At 43.6% G+C, this 20,107-nt stretch overlaps 1 protein-coding gene across 1 annotated transcript in view; it reads left to right on the top strand.

Annotated features, from left to right (window-relative positions):
- CHD5 (chromodomain helicase DNA binding protein 5) overlaps nucleotides 1-20,107 on the top strand; it is a 192,126-nt gene that overhangs the window by 1,566 nt on the left and 170,453 nt on the right. The window contains 2 exon segments of the mRNA XM_030222487.1: nucleotides 10,956-11,074; nucleotides 16,551-16,789. Of these exon segments, the coding sequence (XP_030078347.1) occupies nucleotides 10,956-11,074; nucleotides 16,551-16,789 (358 nt within the window).

Here is a 20,107-nt window from a genome sequence, read left to right as displayed (position 1 = left end):
TCCTCGGCTGATAAACACGCCCCAGTCCCGCCTTCACCACGCCTCCGACATGCCCCCGTCAACTTTGGCCATTTCTGCGACAGATTGCAGTTGAAGACGCCCAAAATCGGCTTTCGATTATACCGATTTGGGCGCCCACGGGAGAAAGATGCCCATCTCCCAATTTGAGTCAAAATCTGGGCGCCCATCACTTTCGAAAATAAGGCGGAGAATATATCTGGATCTTCGGAAGATATTTGACAAAGTCCCTATCAATACACTCGGTAGAAGACTAAACAGTCATGGGATGAGAGACAACGGGGCTCATTTTCAAAAGAGAAAATGTCTAAAAAGTGGCATAAATCTGCATTTGGACATTTTCCTCACAAAAAAAACGTCCAAATCAGTATCTTCAAACCCTATTTTCAGACATTTTTCTGCAGTGCATCCAAATCTCAGTGGGGGGAGTGTTGGGGTATGTTAAGGGCGGGATGTGGGCGTTCCTAAGATTTAGATGTTTTTCAATTGGGTAGGGTCTCCACAGAGTGGATGAACGTCAAATCCCACGAGGTGAGGATACAGAAAAACAAAGTGGGAAGTGGACCAATGACTTCAGGACGTAGAGACTGAAATGGTATTACAGAAAAACAAAGTGGGAAGTACTGTGTCGAGTCTACAATAAAGTTTACTCTTTGAATATCATTTCAATCTCTACGTCCTGAAGTCAGTGGTCCACTTCCCACTTAGATTTTTTTCAACCATAATGGAACAAAACAAAAGTATCCAGGACTAAAACTAAGACATTTTGAACTAGACATTTTATAATGAATAAGGCACAAAAAGGTACCCTAAATGACCAGATGACAACTGGAGGGATTCAGGGGTGACCCCCAATACCCCCTCCCACCCCCCCAAATGTGAAGAAAAATATGACTCACCAGCCTCTATGACAGCCTCAGATGTTAAACTCGGGTCGTGTAGTAGCTGGTGCAGTGCACGATGGAGTGGGGGACTCAGGTCCCTATCTTGCTCTACCTGTCACACTTGTGGTAGAAACTGTGACCCCTCCAAAAGTCACCAAAACCATACTGTACCCACATATAGGTGCCCTCTTCACCCATAATGGGCTATTGTAGTGGTGTACAGTGGGGGTTAGTATGCTTTAGGTGGGTTTTAGAGGGTTCAAGGGTCAAGATAAGGGAGCAAAGGTGAGAGGTGTACCTGAGAGCAATTTTATGAAGTGCACAGAAGTGCCCTCTAGGGTGCCCCATTGCTCTCCTGGGATGTCTAGGGGACCAGTGTACTAAAAATGCTGGCTCCTCCTACATCCCAATGGCATGAATCTCTATGTTTTGTACTTATGAGGTTTCTTTTTTTTTTTCTTTCAAAAATGGACCAAATAACAAAATGTCCAAAGCAGAAAACCTTATTTAAAGCAGCATTTGGGGGGGGGGGGGGGGGGGGAAGATAGACACTTTCCTTTTTCGAAAATGACCCTCTTTCCTATTCGGATTTTGGACGATTTTAGCAAAATATCCAAAGGTTGGACTTAGACGTCATATTGAAAATGCCCCTCATATTCCTTCTAAGGATTGGAACTGACTAAAAGACAGGAAATAATGTAAACTTAAAAGTTCAGCTTTCCAATTGTAAAAGGGTCAATAGTAGAACACCCCCAAGGGTCTGTACTGGGACATGATCTGTTTAACAGAAATAAAAGATCTAAAAAAGGGAGCAATGAGTGAAGTTGTTACATATAAAATAAAATTATTTAGGGGGAAAGTTATTAACATGGGCTACTGTTAAGAAGTGTTATTTTATTGTTAACCCCAGTTATTAGTAACTAGGTCTCACTGCATAAAATGAGACATCGGCTAAAACAGCACAAGTTAGTGGTAAAATAACACATTTTAATGCCCTCGTTGATAACTTCCCCCTTGATGTGAAGCGTTTCAGTCCCTGATAACCAGAGCTGATATTGTGATGTCATAATGCCTCATTCCACCAATGCCTAAAAGCCAATCTCATCAGTGATGTCACAATGGCTTGATTGTCCTATACTTGGCTTTACTTTTTATTACACATAGCAATGATTTTGAATTCTAGAGACATTTCTTTTTTCTTTAATTATGAAAGGAAGTTATCAACATGGGTTACCGTTAAGGTGTGTTATTTTACTTGTTACCCCAGTTATTAATAACTAGTGGCCCTGTTTACTAAGCATCGTTATAGGTACGTTAACGTTTGTAATGCACGTTAACCATGTACGTGCCTACAATATCCCTATAGGCGTGCTAAAAACACTAACGCACTTTAGTAAACAGGGCCCTAGGTCTCATTGCATAAAATGTGACCTTTGTGAAAATAGCACCAGTTAGTGGTAAAATAACACATCTTAATGGTTATTCAGCATTGATAACTATGTCCCTCAGAGCTGTTAAAACATGAAGGAATTATTAGCAAACTTATATAGTAAAAATAAGGAGGAAAAGCCTCAACAGACTCCTTTCTTCTGGGCACCAAAGCCATTAGCTCTTAGGAGTACTTATTGTCATCTCAGGCAGAAAAACCTCCCCAACTTACTTTACTTTCAAAGTCCAAATAAAAAATCAGAAAGTCAAAAACTTATCTCATAAAAATGCCCAGGTTCTTCCTGCTGTCCATGGCTGACAATGGCCTAAGTTTTGTTAACTTTGTCAGGGTCCGTGGTGCATTCTACTATCAAACAGAAAAAAACTGTTATAACATCTCATTATCAAGTGCTTCTTTCAAAAGAGTATATTCTCATACCTCACTTCACTCTACGACTGTCTGGTACGGCTCTGCCCAAAAATCACAAGAAATGGCGCTTGAAGATATAGGCTGACGTCAGACGCCTCCTCACCGGGGCAGCCAATCATCAAAGAGCATTGAAATCAATTCACACATTGCAAAACTAAAGCACCAATCTGGCACCATTCCAATTTAGAGTTCAAACCTCTCAGTTGCAATGTTTGCAGATGAAAAATCCATTTCTTTTCCAGCTGTAGAAGCATACGTTTCTGTTTGACAGTTGAATGCACCACGGACCCTTACGGAGTTAACAAAACTTTGGCCATTGTTGGCCATGGACAGCAGGAAGAATCTGTGCATCTTTATTAGATAAGTTTCATGTAAGATCTTTCTGAACCTAAGGGGAGGGCAGGGCATTCCACATGGCTGGGGCAAGAGAAAGAAAGGCACTGCTTATGGTGGAGTCCCAGCTGGCCCACAAGGGGCCTGGAAGGACCAACCTGTAGTCAATTAAGGAGAAGAGGTAACATGTGGGAACATTGGGAATGGTAAGAGAAGCCAAGTAACTATAACTAGAATGGAAGAGTAGCCTAATGGTTAAAGCAGTAGGCGTTAGTAACTCTAGCTATTAGATTGTGAGCTCTCCAGGGACAGGGAAATACCTATTGTCCCTGAATGTCACTCACTTTGAACTACTACTGGTTAATGGTGATGAGTGGAATAATGTGCCTCCTAACGTGGCTTGTAATCCTATGAGTACAAAGTACCTGTGGGATTGCAAACTCTTTTTTAAAGGAAAATGTGGTATGCTATTTCCTTTTGGAAATCCCACAGGTACACAGACTGTGGATACAAAGTCCTAGCATACTTTGCACCTCCACTGAAGCAAATACAAAGTATGTGAAGAAATTATGTGCAGAGATTTGATTACGCAACTTCCCTCTCCCAACTTAAATGCATCTCTTTTCTTGGTGAATAAAGCAGCACATTGATACTCCGCTCAGAGTGAGACAATGAGACTGTTTTTATATGACCAAACACACGTTTTCCCGAACTGTTTCTCATTATTGCTCCCAATACTTATAAATATATTATAACAGTCGCTATTATCTCTTCTGACTCATGGTAGCTAATTGGTGTAACATAGCAATTGAGAATGGTAATGGTATACTTGGGTATATATAAAGAGAAGTATCTGTAGATAGAGGGAAGTTCAGGTGACTGGTGAGCACTCAGTTTTAGAAATGTGTTCATCTATATTTGGATATCACATCTACAAAAAAAGACATTGAAAAGGTATGAATAATTCAAAGATGGACCACTGAAATGATGTCTGGCCTAGTGAGGGAGCTAAAATATACTCTCTAAAAAACAGAAGGGAAATGGAGATATGATACCAATTTTCAAATAACTAGTTGGACTTTCATAAAATACCTGAAAGAAGCATTTTTCTTAGAACGAAAAGTTCATGATAAAGGGTCATCATATGAAGGAGGAAGGGGAGGCTGGTAGAGTTCAGAAGGAAGGTGAAAAATACTTTTTCACTGAGATAGTGATGAACACCTTGAATAGACCTACATAGATGCTAAAATAACAGCAGAATTCAAACATGCTTGGAGTAGACACAAAGGTAGAATTAGTGAAAAGATCACAAATCAACTACGAGTGGCAGAATATTAGAGCAGACTGGGTGGATCAAGTGGTCTGTTTCTTCCAGCATCTTCTACATATGCATCTGTTGTACTCTGTCACTTCAAGAAAACAAAAGGGGAGGAGAAGAATCCTCACTTGCAACAAAAGCAATGGACAAAGAAGCGAGGACACCTCAAAGAGGATATCAGGAAGTCTTTAATGTGGATAGCATAAAAATGACCCGACACGGCCGTGTTTCGGCACCAAAGCCTGCGTCAGGGGTCAATTGTTCTCTTGTGTTGTATCTGGTGACTTAATCAAGAGAAATGTATGGCTATATGGCTTCCTGGGATTAAGAAAACTCTCGGCTGTAGAACGCCGCGACTGCAAAACTCGTCAATGACGGCATCTGTTGTACTCTGTCACTTCATCATCTGTAGTGAGCACTATTAATAGGTTTTGATATTTCTAGTGGGCCCAAATATAAGGATGTTTTAGAAGATAAGCTTTTAAGACCATACAGAACTCTTCTTCAGAGCTAATCATGCACTGCAATATCTTTGTATTTTGGTCCAATCATAGGTATTGCAAAGTACTAATTCCCTACCCCCCACCCCTATATATAAACACTGTGGTTAGTTTTATTTCAAACACTGATAGCAATGTTTAAATTTAAATGCAGATATTTAGTGCTAGGCCAAACCCAGATACTGGCAATGAGTATCTGGCCAGAAGTTATCCAGATGCTGCTGATATTAAGTTGTGGTACCTGGATAACTATCCGGTTATCCAGGTACCAGTGATGACTATTGGCTATATTTGGATAAACACATGCTCTGCCTTAGTCCCGCCCCTAGACCGCTCCAACACTATCAGGTTAGTGCCAGGGCAGTCAGTAAAGATTTTCAGTGCCATTTTCTGGATAGTGGCTGGCTGCGGTGAGCAGCACTTTTCTGGGTAGGAGCTGCTCTCACCTGGAAAAGTGCCACTGAATTCTGTGGCCCAAGATTCCAGTGAGACATTTCTCTTTGTGGATGCCTTTCACTGATTCTCCCAGTCCTTCTCTCTGCGGGTGCTGGATGCAAGTTTCTGGCCTCACAACCTATAACTTCATGTGTTCTCCCCCCCCCCCCCCCATCTACTATCCTATCTTTAATATTATACAGTTCTCACCTTTTCCCTTCTATTGTTCGTGAATTTATTTTTTCTTCATACTATTAGTCTGTAAACTGCCCAGATGGCTCTTCTGATGGGCAGGATCGTAAATGATAAAAAAAATTGAAACTTGTTCTCCAGGAAGGGTACAACTGCTAGAATTCCAAGCCTTAATCTACTACTGGGCAAATACCGATATTGATAAAGATTCTACACTGTTGTATCATCATTGCTTATACTGACTGGACAACTCATTACAAAGCAAGATATTGCTCGGAATACGTTTTGATGTTGCACATTAGAATGAGTGAATTGACTGTGATTCAGATTGAATCTTCTGGGTCATATTTGACCCATTCTGGCATGCTTGCTTGTTTCCTCTAAAAAAAATGGACCAAAATCCAGGTTAACCAAGCAGTTAAAGATTATACTCAGCCCGATGAAAATTTCAGCTGCTTGTATGTACTATTGTAATAACAGTTTTAAATTGCTTGCTTGAACATCAATGCTTTAGATAGACCTCAGTATGAGAGCTAAGCAATCAGTAGGTTCAAATGTCGCATAGAACATTCCCAATGTTGTCAGTGGTCCATATATATTTAACGCTACCAATTTTTACATTTATATTCTATGCTTTGAACTTTTATAGGTGCTTCTTGTTTCTTCTGAGATGCCTGTGGCCTGATACTCTACCTAAACATTGCCTGGGATGTCTACAAATCTCACTAATGTCATGTTAAAAATTAAAATATAAATGTAAATGTATATGAAGCAAAAACATTATGAGCGGCTGATGCTTGGGGTACTATTTTGATATTTACCTGTCATACAGAACCCTTAGAGAGGAAGTTGTCGATGTGGGCTACCCTTAAGACAGGTTATTTTACACTAACATATGCTAATTTAGCACAGGTCTCATTTTAAGCAATGAGACCGGGGGCCTGATATTCAGACCATGGAGGCAGCCCCCATAATTTATTTATTTATTGGGATTTATTAACCACCTTTATGAAGCGACTCACCCAAGGTGACCCAAGATACAGTTTAACATAAAACTCACAATTTTGTTAACTGCATAACACTAGTAAAATAATCAAGAATAAACACAAATACAATAAATGAGGTAAACTTGAAAACAGTAAATTGAAACCTAATAATAGAACTACTGTGAAACAGTATCAAAATATACACATTTGGTAGCACTGAAATTCAAATATCAGAGATATAATACAGTGTTAGCATAATACTAATGATACACCTCATAAGCACACATTAGAACATTCAGCTAACATAGATGCTAGAGAGTTTCTACAATATGGCTTACCATATGTCTGAGGGACCAGGAGCAGATATACGATGGGAACAAGATGAGTGGTACAGAGGCATTTGTGATAATTTGATGGGTAGCTAAATTCAAGGCAAGTTCTTTGTATAGTTAAACAAGAGATAAGGAATTGATCTAAGTTACAGTGTGTGTAGCAAGCATAAGCACTATAATTGATACCAGGCCATTTCTAGTGACCAGCACTGAATATCCGGGGGGGGGGGGGGGGGGTGGCTGGTTCAAACGTAACCGACTAAAGGGGTCATTTACTAAAGCTTGGCTCAAATTATCTGCAGATAACTCAAGCTAAGATTTAGTAAAAGACCCCTTAAGCGAATATTCAGTGCTGGCCAGTTAAATTTCTAGCGGCCAAAGATAGGACTGCTATTTAAGCGTTCCGATTTGGCTGCTAAACTTAGCCAGCCAGCGCTTGAATATTCATGGATAGCCAGTTATGTTGTGTGATATAGCTGGTTAGCTGCTATTGGTTAAATTCTATATATCACGCCTAAAAAAATCGGAGCTGAAAAAAATATGCCTAGGCGTGTTCTATAAACTATGCCTAAATTTAGGCACAATTTATAGAAAATGCCTAATGCCCATCCGCACAACTAAATTTAGTCATGGGCAGTTACGCCAAGTAAAACTTGGCGTGAATGCCTACGCCTAAATTAGGCATGGACTGTGTGTGTTCTATAACAATGCGCATAGTTTTTAGGAACGCACATGACCTGCCCATTCCACGCCCACGGCCATGCCTCCTTTTCAACTATGAGCCTTAGAATTTTGCGTGCATTACAGAATGCGCTTAGACAGTTGTGCACTTAAATTCTCAATGCCAATTAGTGTCAATCATTACTTGTTAATTGGCAATTATCAGCACTGATTGGCTTGTTAAGCTAATTAAGTTGCACACACAAATCCGGAATATGACCGGATTTGCACACAACTTCTATAGAATCCGGGGGTATGCGCTAACTGCAGATATTCAGCAGATATAATCAGCTATCCTGCTGCTGAATATTAGCGGCTAGCTGGCTCAATTATTTATTTATTTAATAAGATTTCTTTACCATCTTTTTGAAGGCATTATTTAACTGCCAGAAGCCGTTCCTGTCCGATTAAATAGTGCTGAATAGTGGCCAGCTAGTTACTAATAATCTGGGTTAACAGTAAAGTACCCTGTTATAATGGTAGCCTGCATTGATAGGCTCCCCCATTAGTTCTTTTTGGGGTCCTTTTACTAAGGTGTGCCAAAAAGTGGCCTGTACTGGTGTAGACACGTGTATTGGATGCGCTGGTGTAGACGCATGTATTGGATGCGCGCATATTCATTTTTCATGCGCACCTGCAAAAAAGGGCTTTCTTTTTTTTTTTAATCCGAAAATGGACATGTGGCAAAATGAAATCAGCACAACTTCAGACCGCTCAAAACACGGGAGCTAGGCTTATATTTGGTAAAACGCAATTTGAAAGCGCAAAACCCCTGTGCGAAAAACTACACTGGCTCCCAATCAAAGAACGCATCGCCTTCAAAATCTGCACCCTGGTTCACAAAATCATCTACGGAGAAGCCCCGAGTTGCATGACAGACTTGATCGACTTATCAATTAGAAATACATCCGAATCAACACGATCTTATCTAAATCTGCACTACCCAAGCTGCAAAGGACTTAAATACAAAACAACTTACGCATCTAGTTTTTCCTACAGAAGCACACAACTGTGGAACGCATTACCAAAAGCCTTGAAAACGACGTACGGCCACCTAAACTTCCGGGAATCACTAAAAACCAACCTGTTTAAAAAGGCATACCCTACCGATCCAACTTAAATGCCTAATCTCTGCAACACAACCAAACTAAACACGTAATGGACATAACACAACTCTTCCGTTCTCCGATTCCCTAATGTGGCTGTGCCACATGAACTTGATCTTACCACAACATCACCCTGTATTTGTTCACACCGGAGCCGGCAAAGGCCTCTCCGGTACTATGTAAGCCACATTGAGCCTACAAATAGGTGGGAAAATGTGGGATACAAATGTAACCAATAAATAAATAATAAATTTTGGGCCTGAGACCTTACCGCCACCTATTGACTTATTGGTAAGGTCTCACACATTAACCAGGTCGTAATCGTCAGTGCGCATACAATGCCAATTACTGCCCGGATAGCGCCCTGCGCTGGAAAATTTCTGGCGTGCCTACTGGACACGCATACAAAATAAAATTGCCACCTGGGCCACATGGTAGCCAGGTGGTAGTTGCAAACTGGCATGCATTGGGCGCATGCAGGCATCTATGCAGCTTAGTAAAAGGGCCCCTTTCTTACTTGTCCTCCCTTGACGTGGAGAGCTGCCTCGGGTGAAGGGCCTTTTCCATTTGAATGCCTCTGCTTCAGCTGTCTTTCTTCATTAAAACCCAAACAAAGCCTCCATTGTCTGAAATATCTACTTCTTTATAGCATAGCATTTATTTATAAGGTTCCAAGGGTACTCTACCTTAGAAAACTCACAGGAATCCTATGAAAATATTATAAAAATTCTTCAGGATTTGTTGCCATTAATTTCATTCTCAACTATAAATTATCATATCAGAATGAAGCAAACTGTCACACTTTATGGATGACTTTTCTTTTCGTTCCAGTGAACTTACACAATGACAACATCAGCATTTGACAATAATATGAATTTATAGACGTATGTATTTAGGGAAATTGTATTGGAGAAAACTCCTCTTCCTGTCTAATGCTGAGGGCCCCTTCCACTGTATGAGGTTTACATAATCCAGAATGATAATTCTCAGAGGGTTCAGTCTTTCCAATCATTTAGGGGCCCTTTTACAAAGGCCTACACGTGTACAGCACGCACCAAATCGGCACTAACGGCCGGCTAGCACGTGAGCCAGCGGTAATTCCAAATTTGGCGCATCCCAAATCCTGCGGTAGAAAATAACTTTCTATTGTAATTTTCTACTGGTAAACAGCAGTTGGCGTGTACTGCATGCTTACCGCACGGGTAGCACGTGAGACCTTACTGTTAGGTCAATGGATGGTGGTAAGGTCTGAGGCCGAAAATGGATGCGTGCTGGTTTCAATTTTAGCGCACTTCCATTTTCCGGCCTCTTACATCTTTTTCCTAGATGCGGTAAAAAATGACCCAGTTTGTGCCCAAAAGATGCGCTCGCACTACCTTAGGCCACTTTTTACCACACATTAGTAAAAAGATTGAATGCTATGCATAGTAACCTCTCCACTCCTCATCTCTCCCTACATTCCTCCCCGGGAACTCCGTTCACTGGGTAAATCTCTCTTATCTGCACTCTTCTCCTCCACTGCTAACTCCAGACTCCATTCCTTTTATCTTGCTGTACCATATGCCTGGAATAGACTTCCGGAGCCGGTACATCAAGCTCCATCTCTGGATGTCTTCAAATCTAAGCTAAAAGCCCACCTTTTTGATGCTGCTTTTAACTCCTAACCCTTATTTTATCATCCTCACCTTAATATTCCCTTATCTCTTGTTTGTCCTGTTTGTCTGTCCTAATTAGATTGTAAGCTCTGTCGAGCAGGGACTGTCTCTTCATGTTCAAGTGTACAGCGCTGCGTACGTCTAGTAGTGCTATAGAAATGATAAGTAGTAGTAGTAGTAGTAATGTGTTGTATTACTAGAACACATGTATATAAAAACAGCCTGAGGGTTCCACATCCATAAGCCACAACCTACAGCAATTTTCATACTTCTACATTAGGGATACCACTTAATTAAAGCTAGGCTTAAGAGGTAAATGCTGTCTTAGTTTTCCAGTTCCCAGTTCCTCTGCATTCTGGGACTGATATTCCCGTGTTTCAATACGGCAGCATCCAGAATGCAGTTGAGGTGTAGGAGTATTCAAACCAAGACCTGATTAATTGATTAAGGTTACGGAAATGGTCGTAGCGTACTCACCATCTCTCTTTCAACAGAGAATATGCATCAAGCAACAGACGGATCACAGTATATAACTTGTTTTTACTCTGCTGAAAGATATAATCATTATGTGATGCAGTTTTATTGTGTAAAACTATTTTTTTTTTTTTTTTGGCAAAGGAACCCAAAACTTCAACACAGTTGATGCAAGAATGGGGTCTGGACAACGTAGATTACGTCTTTTCAGAAGAGGATTACCATACACTGACTAATTACAAGGCTTTTAGTCAGTTTCTCAGGTATGAGAACAGAATGTTCAAATTAGTCTTTAACTATTGTATATCATTTCCAGTTTACATCATGTGGCTTTCTGAGAAATAAATTTGAAATGTATTTTGTTGGCACTTCTGCTGGCGCTCACCATTGAATTTTAGTGAATATAAAGCGCGAGTGAAATTGTGGGGAAACTTAAATTATAAATGTACAATGGTGGCAGCTGTCAGTGGGTTTTTCCGAGGGTAGTCATGTGTTTACCCAAGGAAAAAATCTTTATGAAATTGTCACCCCACAGCGTCCTCCCCTCCCCGCAAGTCTGGGGAAATGGGCCCTCACCAAAACTTGGAATGGAGCCATCCTGAAAGAAATCACAAATTTATTTTAACTCCATGTTTATACATCCTGAAGGGGGTGGAGTTTGTACCTATAATTCTGTAGATGCTTAGGTACCCATGGTCCCTGCTAGGCAAGGCATTTTGCAAAGAGAAACACCGTGGGAATTTACCTTTGAAAATATGCTGCAGGCCTATGCAAAGGGCTGGATTAACCCTAAGGGCAGTGCCGTAGCGAGGGCAGCTGACACCCGTGGTGGGTCACCGCTGCGCACCCCTCCCCCTGGGTGCAGCGCGGCGCACCCTCCCCCCTCCAGAGAGCACCCCCCCCGAGCACGTACTTACATCGGAAAACGGCGAGGGACGGGCGGAAGGGCCGACTCGCCCCTCAGTGCATGTTGCTGGGAGCTGTGTCGGCTCCGCTGGTTCCCTGCCCTCTCTGCCCCAGAACAGGAAGTAACCTGTTCCGGGGCAAAGGGAGCAGGGAACCAGCAGAGCCGACACCCCCCAGGGGCGTGTACCCGGGGCGGACCGCCCCACCGGCCCCCCTTTCTATGCCACTGCCTAAGGGATCTCTAAGGAGTGATGATAGGGAGAGTAGATAACATGGATGGGCAGACTGGATAAGCAATATGGGGACCAATATTTATCCAGCAGGAGGCAGCCTGCATAAGTGCCCCCACCGGCGCTGACCCTGGATATTCAATGCCGGCATTGAATATCCCGTTTCATCTTTGTCCGCCGGAACTTAACCAGTTAAGCCAATATTCAGTGCTGACCCCTGGATTCTATATAGTGCACCTAGTGTTCCATGCCGAAATCCAAGCATGATCTATAACAATGTGCGTAACTTAAAAGGCTTAACAAGCTAATCAGCATCGTTAACAGCACCTAACAAGCAATAAAGAGCACTAATTGGCAATAATTAGAATTTACACACATGTCTCGCTAAGCGGATTCTATAACGCACTGTACCCTCTTTCACTCTCCCTGCCCCTGGGACCTCCACTCATAGCCTTTCTCTCCATGCCTCATCAGTTAACCTGTCTGAAATTAACTCCAAGTGAAAGGAGCTGATTGGTTAAAGCAACTGGGAAGTAAAGCTTTGAATCACACATCTACTTTCCCTGTGATCTTGGGCGAGTCGCTTACCCTTTCTTTGCCTCAAGTACACCTTAGGGGTCCTTTTACAAAGGCACAGTGGAAAATGGCTTGTGGTAGTGTAGGCATGGGTTTTGGGCATGTGCCAATCTATTTTTCAGCGCACCTGTAAAAAAGGCCCTTTTAAAATTTTTTCCGAAAATGGACATGCGGCAAAATCAAAATCGCCGCGCGTCCATTTTGGGATTGAGACCTTACCACCAGCCATTGACCTAGTGGTAAAGTCTCACGCGGTGACCGGGCGGTAGTGACCTACACGCATCAAATGCCACTTGGCACGCGTCTAATACTCTCGTCCGAAAATAAAAATTATTTTTTGGACATGCGTATCGGACATACGCCAAAAATTAAATTATCGCAAGAGCCACACATTAGCTGGGCGGTAACTCCATTTTGGCGCACATTGGGTACGCGCAGACGCTTATGTGGCTTAGTAAAAGGGCGCCTTGGTTTGTGAGCCCTTTTAGGTACGAACCTACCAAATGTCCCTGAATTAGTAACTTACCTTGGGCTTGAATTTGAAAAGGCAAGTAATTAAACCAGGGGAGTCCAACCTCTGCCTTTCCCAGATCGGGTTTTCAGGATTTCCACAATGAATATGCTTGAGATCTATTTGCATACAGTGGAGGCAGTGCATGCAAATAGATATTATGCATACTTAATAAGGAAATCCTGAAAACCCAACTGGATTGCAGCCTTTGAGAACTGAAGCAGGACACCCCTGAATTAAATCCAAATTCAAATGCTCAGATGCCCCACCTCACAGCAAGGAGCAGGAGGACCTGTGAATGCACACAGTTTGTCCTTCCACTCACAACCTGTTTCCATACTCAGAATGGGCCCCAGCAGCTTCCCTGGGCGGCTTTGGAGGGATGAGCTTTGGGGGTGGGGTATGGGACAGGAGGAAAGATATGGATTCAGGGGGCCTAGAGCCATAGAGAAACAGAGGAAAGCAGAGCATGTCAATTGCTAAGGATGCAAACAGACAGTCTCCAGATTACTGATAATTATATTACCAAGGATCCTGCCATAAAGATAACAAAGAAAAGGATAGCAGAGCACAGTCCCTTGAATGGACAAGAATAGGAGTGAAGCTGGCCTCAAGAAAATAAGGAAGAGTTGACTGATGAATATCAACAAGGTTTATTAAAAGACCCAAATCAAACTGTGTTTTGACTAATAGCCTGCATCAGGGGTCTGCAAAAAATAATAAAAACATAAACTTACAGACAAAATGTACTTAAAAACATAAATGGACATTTATAAAGATAACTAGTATGAAATCATAAAACAAAGAAATTAAAACATGAAAAGTGAGTAAACCATAAGTCATAAAAACCTATATACATTATAAAACTTTTTAAGCTGTCTTTGGCATGCGCAGGGCAGCCAGCATAACGCTTGGCTGCTCTGCGCATGCTCAGCTGGCCGACTGGAAGGAAGGAAATCGCGAGCAATTGAGCTAACAGCGAGCAGCACATTTGCATGCGATTTCCTTCATGCATGCCCTTTCCTTACCAATTCGCTAAGGGATCGGTAAGGAAAGGGCTGTTTACGTGGGGTTAGTTCATCTGGCCTTAAGGAACACCGCTGTGCTGCAGTAAACAAAGGTTACTAATTAACCACAGCTTAGTAAAAGGACCCTTTAGTCACTTATTTGGATCTATTTACCACCTTTTTGGATAAATTTATCATTATCATACACAAATAACAATACACGTTGTGACATAGTATGCTACTTACAGTGCTAACACAATACACATCAAAGCATCTTAATAGACAACACAGGGTGTAAGCAGAGATAAGGACAGATAAGATAAGAGTAGCAGGAGTTTGATGGAAATATGAATGAGTAACTTAAGAAAAAATAGCACATGAAGACATAAAAGATGCAGGAAGATGACCTCAGAGCAGGAGTGGATAAATATCCACACAGAATGGAAAAAAATAAAACAAGCAAATTAGGCAAGGTGGAAAAAAATAAAACAAGCAAATTAGGCAAGGTGGGGTAAGAGGATCACAAAACGACAGCACATCCCTGAGAGAGATGTACCCATTTCTCCTAGTTGCGATACTACTACTACTACTACTTAACATTTCTAGAGCGCTACTAGGGTTACGCAGCGCTGTACAAATTAATAACTAAGGACGGTCCCTGCTCAGAAGAGCTTACAATCTAAAGGACGAAATGTCAAGTTGGGGTAGTCTCGATTTCCTGAGTAGAGATGTTGTGATTAGGTGCCGAAAGCGACATTGAAGAGGTGGGCTTTGAGCAATGATTTGAAGATGGGTAGGGAGGGGGCCTGGCGTATGTGCTCAGGGAGTTTGTTCCAAGCATGGGGTGAGGCGAGGCAGAAAGGGCGGAGTCTACAGTTGGCGGTGGTGGAGAAGGGTACTGAAGGGAGGGATTTGTCTTGAAAGCGGAGGTTACGGGTAGGGACGTAAGGGGAAATGAGGGTAGAGAGGTAAGGAGGGGCTGCAGATCGAGTGCATTTGTAGGTTAGTAGGAGAAGCTTGAACTGTGTGCGGTATCTGATCGGAAGCCAGTGAACTGACTTGAGGAGAGGGGTGATATAAGTATATCGGTCAAGGCGGAAGATAAGACGTGCGGCAGAGTTCTGGATGGACTGAAGGGGGGATAGGTGGCTAAGTGGGAGGCCGGTGAGGAGTAGGTTGCAGTAGTCAAGGCGAGAGGTAATGAGAGAGTGGATGAGAGTACGGGTGGTGTGCTCAGAGAGGAAGGGGCAAATTTTGCTAATGTTGTAGAGGAAGAAGCGACAGGTCTTGGCTATCTGCTGGATATGCGCAGAGAAGGAGAGGGAGGAGTCGAAGATGACACCGAGGTTGCGGGCAGATGAGACAGGGATGATGAGGGTGTTATCAACTGAGATAGAGAGTGAAGGGAGAGGAGAAGTGGGTTTGGGTGGGAAAACAATAAGTTTAGTCTTGGCCATGTTAAGTTTCAGGTGGCGGTTGGACATCCAGGCGGCAATGTCGGATAAGCAGGCCGATACTTTGGCCTGGATTTCCGCAGTGATGTCTGGTGTGGAGAGATACAGCTGGGTGTCGTCAGCATAAAGATGATAGTGGAAACCATGAGATGAGCTCAGGGAGCCTAAGGAAGAGGTGTAGATTGAAAAAAGGAGGGGCCGAAGGACAGATCCCTGAGGAACTCCAACAGGGAGCAGGATAGGGGAGGAGGACGAACCATGAGAGTGTACTCTGAAGGTACGATGGGAGAGATAAGAGGAGAACCAGGAGAGGACAGGGCCCTGGAACCCAAAGGAGGACAGTGTGTCAAGAAGTAGGTTGTGATTGACAGTGTCAAAAGCGGCGGATAGGTCGAGGAGGATGAGGATGGAGTAGTGACCTTTGGATTTGGCGAGGAACAGGTCATTGCAGACTTTAGATAGTGCCGTTTCTGTCGAGTGTTGGGGGCGAAAGCCAGATTGAAGCGGATCGAGGATGGCATGAGAGGAGAGAAAATCAATGCAGCGGCTGTGAACGGCGCGTTCAAGTATTTTGGAGAGGAAAGGTAGGAGGGAAATGGGGCAGTAGTTGGAGGGATAGGTAGGGTCAAGAGATGGTTTTTTGAGGAGTGGTGTGACCACAGCATGCTTGAAGGTGTCCGGGACAGTTGCAGTGGAGAGAGAGAGAGGTTGAGGATATGACAGATGGTGGGGGTGATAGTAGGAGCGATGGTGCTAAGTAGGTTGGTGGGGATGGGGTCTGAGGAACAGGTGGTGGATTTCGAGGAGGAGAGGAGATACCACAGACCCAACCTGATCTCGTTTTTCACTTTTCTTCCCTACTGCACGACATCCTCTGCATATCTCATGTTTTATTCCTACCGAATTTTCACATGCTCTCTTTGTTATCCAGAAATAGATTCCTGTGAATTCTCTGGAGATTTGGGTGACAAAAACAATGCAAAATGATGCTGATGGTTCCCGAGGAGTGACTGATGATGTGACCTAAACTGCTCCCTTTATTTCCTTCTCTTTAGGCCCCTGATTGCCAAGAAAAATCCCAAAATTCCCATGTCTAAGATGATGACTGTGCTGGGTGCCAAGTGGCGGGAGTTTAGCGCCAACAATCCACTGAAGGGAAGCTCGGCCGCTGCAGCCGCTGCGGCGGTTGCTGCTGCTGTGGAGACTGTCACCATCACATCCCCTTATTCCATCAGCTCCCAGCAGTCTCTGCAAGCTCTCCCAATCAGAAAAGCCAAAACCAAGGAGGGCAAAGGTATTGTAAGGAGTCTGCATGTTTAATTTAGCATCGGGGTGTGGAAAGCTAAGCGTTATGAATATCAAACCACATTGAGAGGGTCTTTTACGAAGGCGCACTCACGTTTTAGCACGCGCTAAAATCATGGGCGCGTTAAACGTTAGAGATGCCAATGCATTCCTATGAGCGTCTCTAATGTTTAGCGGGCGCTGAGAGAAAAACCCTGTAACTTATTCTATAAAGGAGCCTAAGGGAGTCGTAAGGGGGTCCTTACCTCTCACTAATCTGGAACTATTGCTGGCCTAACGAGACCGCTGTGTGTATCTTCCTATGCCTACTCTATAAAATCTGTGTGCCAAAATCCCATAGTGCACACAGGGGTGATCTGGAATTATTGTGTGAAGTGTTATAGAATACCATGGTTGTGGGCCCAAATCGGGCACCACTTGATTTTAGCAGAGGTGTAAATCCTGGCACCCAAATCTGGGCATTGGGGGCACTCAACATGGAGCATCCTTTATAGAATAGTCCTGGGCATCAATTTTTTTCTGTTGTCCGAACTTGGGTGTCATTTACCGAATCTGATCCTATGTCTACTGTAACCCCAAAATTCTATAAAACAGCGAATAAATTTGCGTACGCAAATCTACATGCATAGCTGATTTGCATGCTCAACTTAATTGTTTAACAAGCTTATCAGCGCCGATAACAAGCAATTGGCACTAATTAGAATTTAGAGTGCACAACATTCTAAGCATATTCTGTAAAGTGGTGTATGTAAATTCTAATATGCAGATCACAGAAGGGGGTGTGGCTATGGGAGGGGCATGGGAGGGTTGTGGGCATTCCTGAAAATTACACGTACTGTTACAGGATATGCCTGATCTGTGCCTAAATAATATGTGGTGATGTATACCAGGTGTTAGTTGGCATGCATGTTTCCTTCTTCCTCCCCTAGAGGCAGCGTCAGTGATTGAGGCACCCACTGCCCACTGGCTCCTCACGTCTTCTCTCTACTGCATCCTGCCTGCACAGGAACAGGAAATTGCATCACAGGAGGTGTGATGCGGTAGAGAGAAGACGTGAGGAGCCAGCCGACAGTGGGTGCCTCAATCACTGACGCTTCCAGCAATGTATCCAAGGATTAGAGGACCGCCGGAGGAAGGGACTAGAGAGGAGGTTCTAGTCTGCCGGGAGGGGAGGAGAGGAAGAGGGAGACACACATGCCAGACTTCGGGGGAAGAGTGTTGGGTGGATTATGCTGAGCCCAAAGGGGTGGACCTGTCTGTGGCTAGGCAACTGTTGGAAAAGATGGTGGTTAAAACCTGGACAAACAGTCACAAACTCCCCGACTTAGGAAATCCTCCCAGAAACCTGGACTGCCATCTAAAAAAGACATGTCTGGGGAAACCTGAACGTATGGTAACCCTAATCCTGCTGATCCCTTCATGTCTCAGGGCACAAGAGTTCAAAGTTGTAGGGCAGTCACTCCCTTCTAGTTAGCTAAATATTTGGTTTTGATCTAAAAAAAAATAGAATTCATCGACATTTCCACATCTGTAGTGGATTTTTTATTTGTCAGCATCGTGCTAGACTAATCCAGCCCATGCCTTAATCCTGACTGTGTTCCCACATTAGGTTCAGTTCCTTCACACAGAGAACATAATAAGAACATTAGAGTAGCCATACTGGGTCAGATCAATGGTCCATCTAACTCAGTATCCTGTCAGAAACCCAATTAGCAGCAGCATTCCATGCTACCAGTACCGGGGCAAGCAGTTGCTTCCCCATGTCTGTCTCAATAGCAGACTATGTACTTTTCCTCTAGGAATTTGTCCAAATCTTTTTTAAACCCAGGTAGGCCAACCGCTGTTACTACATCCTCCGGCAAAGAGTTCCAGAGGAAGCATAATATTTAAAAACAATAGAATATAAAAAGCTAAGGTGTCCTTTTACTAAGCAGCAGTAACGTGTGCTTTGCGCGGTAAAATCCACTTCCATAGGGTGCGTTCAGGTGTCCCGCAATAGTTTTGTGTTTGGCGCGCACAACTCATGCACTAAAAGATAGATATTTTTTAGCACTGGGGGTGTGTTTGTGGGTGGAGAGAAGGCATGCCCAGCGCTGATCAGTTAGCACAGCTGCATTGCTGTGCGCTAACCAATTAGCATATGGTTAGCATGGGAGCCCTTTCTGCCTAGTAAATAGGTAATTGGGGAATTATCATGTGGCCATTAATGGGGGAAATAGAAAATGCACTTTCCCAATCTCTACTGCACTGTTCCATCACCCCCTCTACTTCAGGGTCACGTGGAGGGGCATAATCGAACGGGGTGCCCAAGTTTTCCTGAGGTCCCGGTGAAGGGGCGGGGAAACCCGTATTATCGAAACAAGATGAGTGTCCATCTTTCGTTTCGATAATATGGTCGGGGATGCCCAAATCTCAACATTTAGGTCGACCTTAGAGATGGTCGTCCTTAGAGATGGTCGTCCCCGATTTTCGGCGATAATGGAAACCGAGGACGCCCATCTCAGAAATCACCAAATCCAAGCCATTTGGTCATGGGAGGAGCCAGCATTCGTAGTGCACTGGTCCCCCTTCACATGCTAGGACCCCAGCCGGGCACCCTAGGGGGGCACTGCAGTGAACTTCAGAAAAAGCTCCCAGATGTATAGCTCCCTTACCTTGTGTGCTGAGCCCCCCAAAACTCACTCCCCACAACTGTACACCACTACCATAGCCCTTATGGGTGAATGGGGGGCACCTAGATGTGGGTACAGTGGGTTTGTGGTGGGTTTTGAAGGGCTCACATTTACAACCACAAGTGTAACAGGTAGGGGGGGATGGACCTGAAGTGCACTGCAGTACCCACTAAAACTGCTCCAGGGACCTGCATATTGCAGTCATGGAGCTGGGTATGATATTTGAGGCTGGCATAGAGGCTGGAAAACAATATTATTTTTTTAGGGTGGGAGGGGGTTAGTGACCACTGGGGGAGTAAAGGGAGGTCATCCCTGATTCCCTCCGGTGGTCATCTGGTCATTTAGGGCACATTTTAGTGGCTTGGTCATTAAAAAAGGACCAAGTAAAGTCATCCCAAGTGTTCATCAGGGACGCCCTTCTTTTTTCCATTATCGATCGAGGACGCCAATGTGTTAAGCATGTCCAAGTCCCGCCTTCGCTATGCTTCTGACATGCCCCCTTGAACTTTGGTCATCCCCGCGACGGAAAGCAGTTGAGGACGCCAAAAATCGGCTTTCAATTATGCCGATTTGGGCGACTCTGTGAGAAGGACGCCCATCTTCCGATTTGTGTCAAAACATGGGCGCCCTTCTCT

The sequence above is a fragment of the Microcaecilia unicolor genome, chromosome 13, assembly GCF_901765095.1.
Source record: "Microcaecilia unicolor chromosome 13, aMicUni1.1, whole genome shotgun sequence".
Taxonomy (NCBI): domain Eukaryota; kingdom Metazoa; phylum Chordata; class Amphibia; order Gymnophiona; family Siphonopidae; genus Microcaecilia; species Microcaecilia unicolor.
Note: the sequence above shows the minus strand (reverse complement) of the source record. Positions and strands in the feature narration are given on the sequence as shown.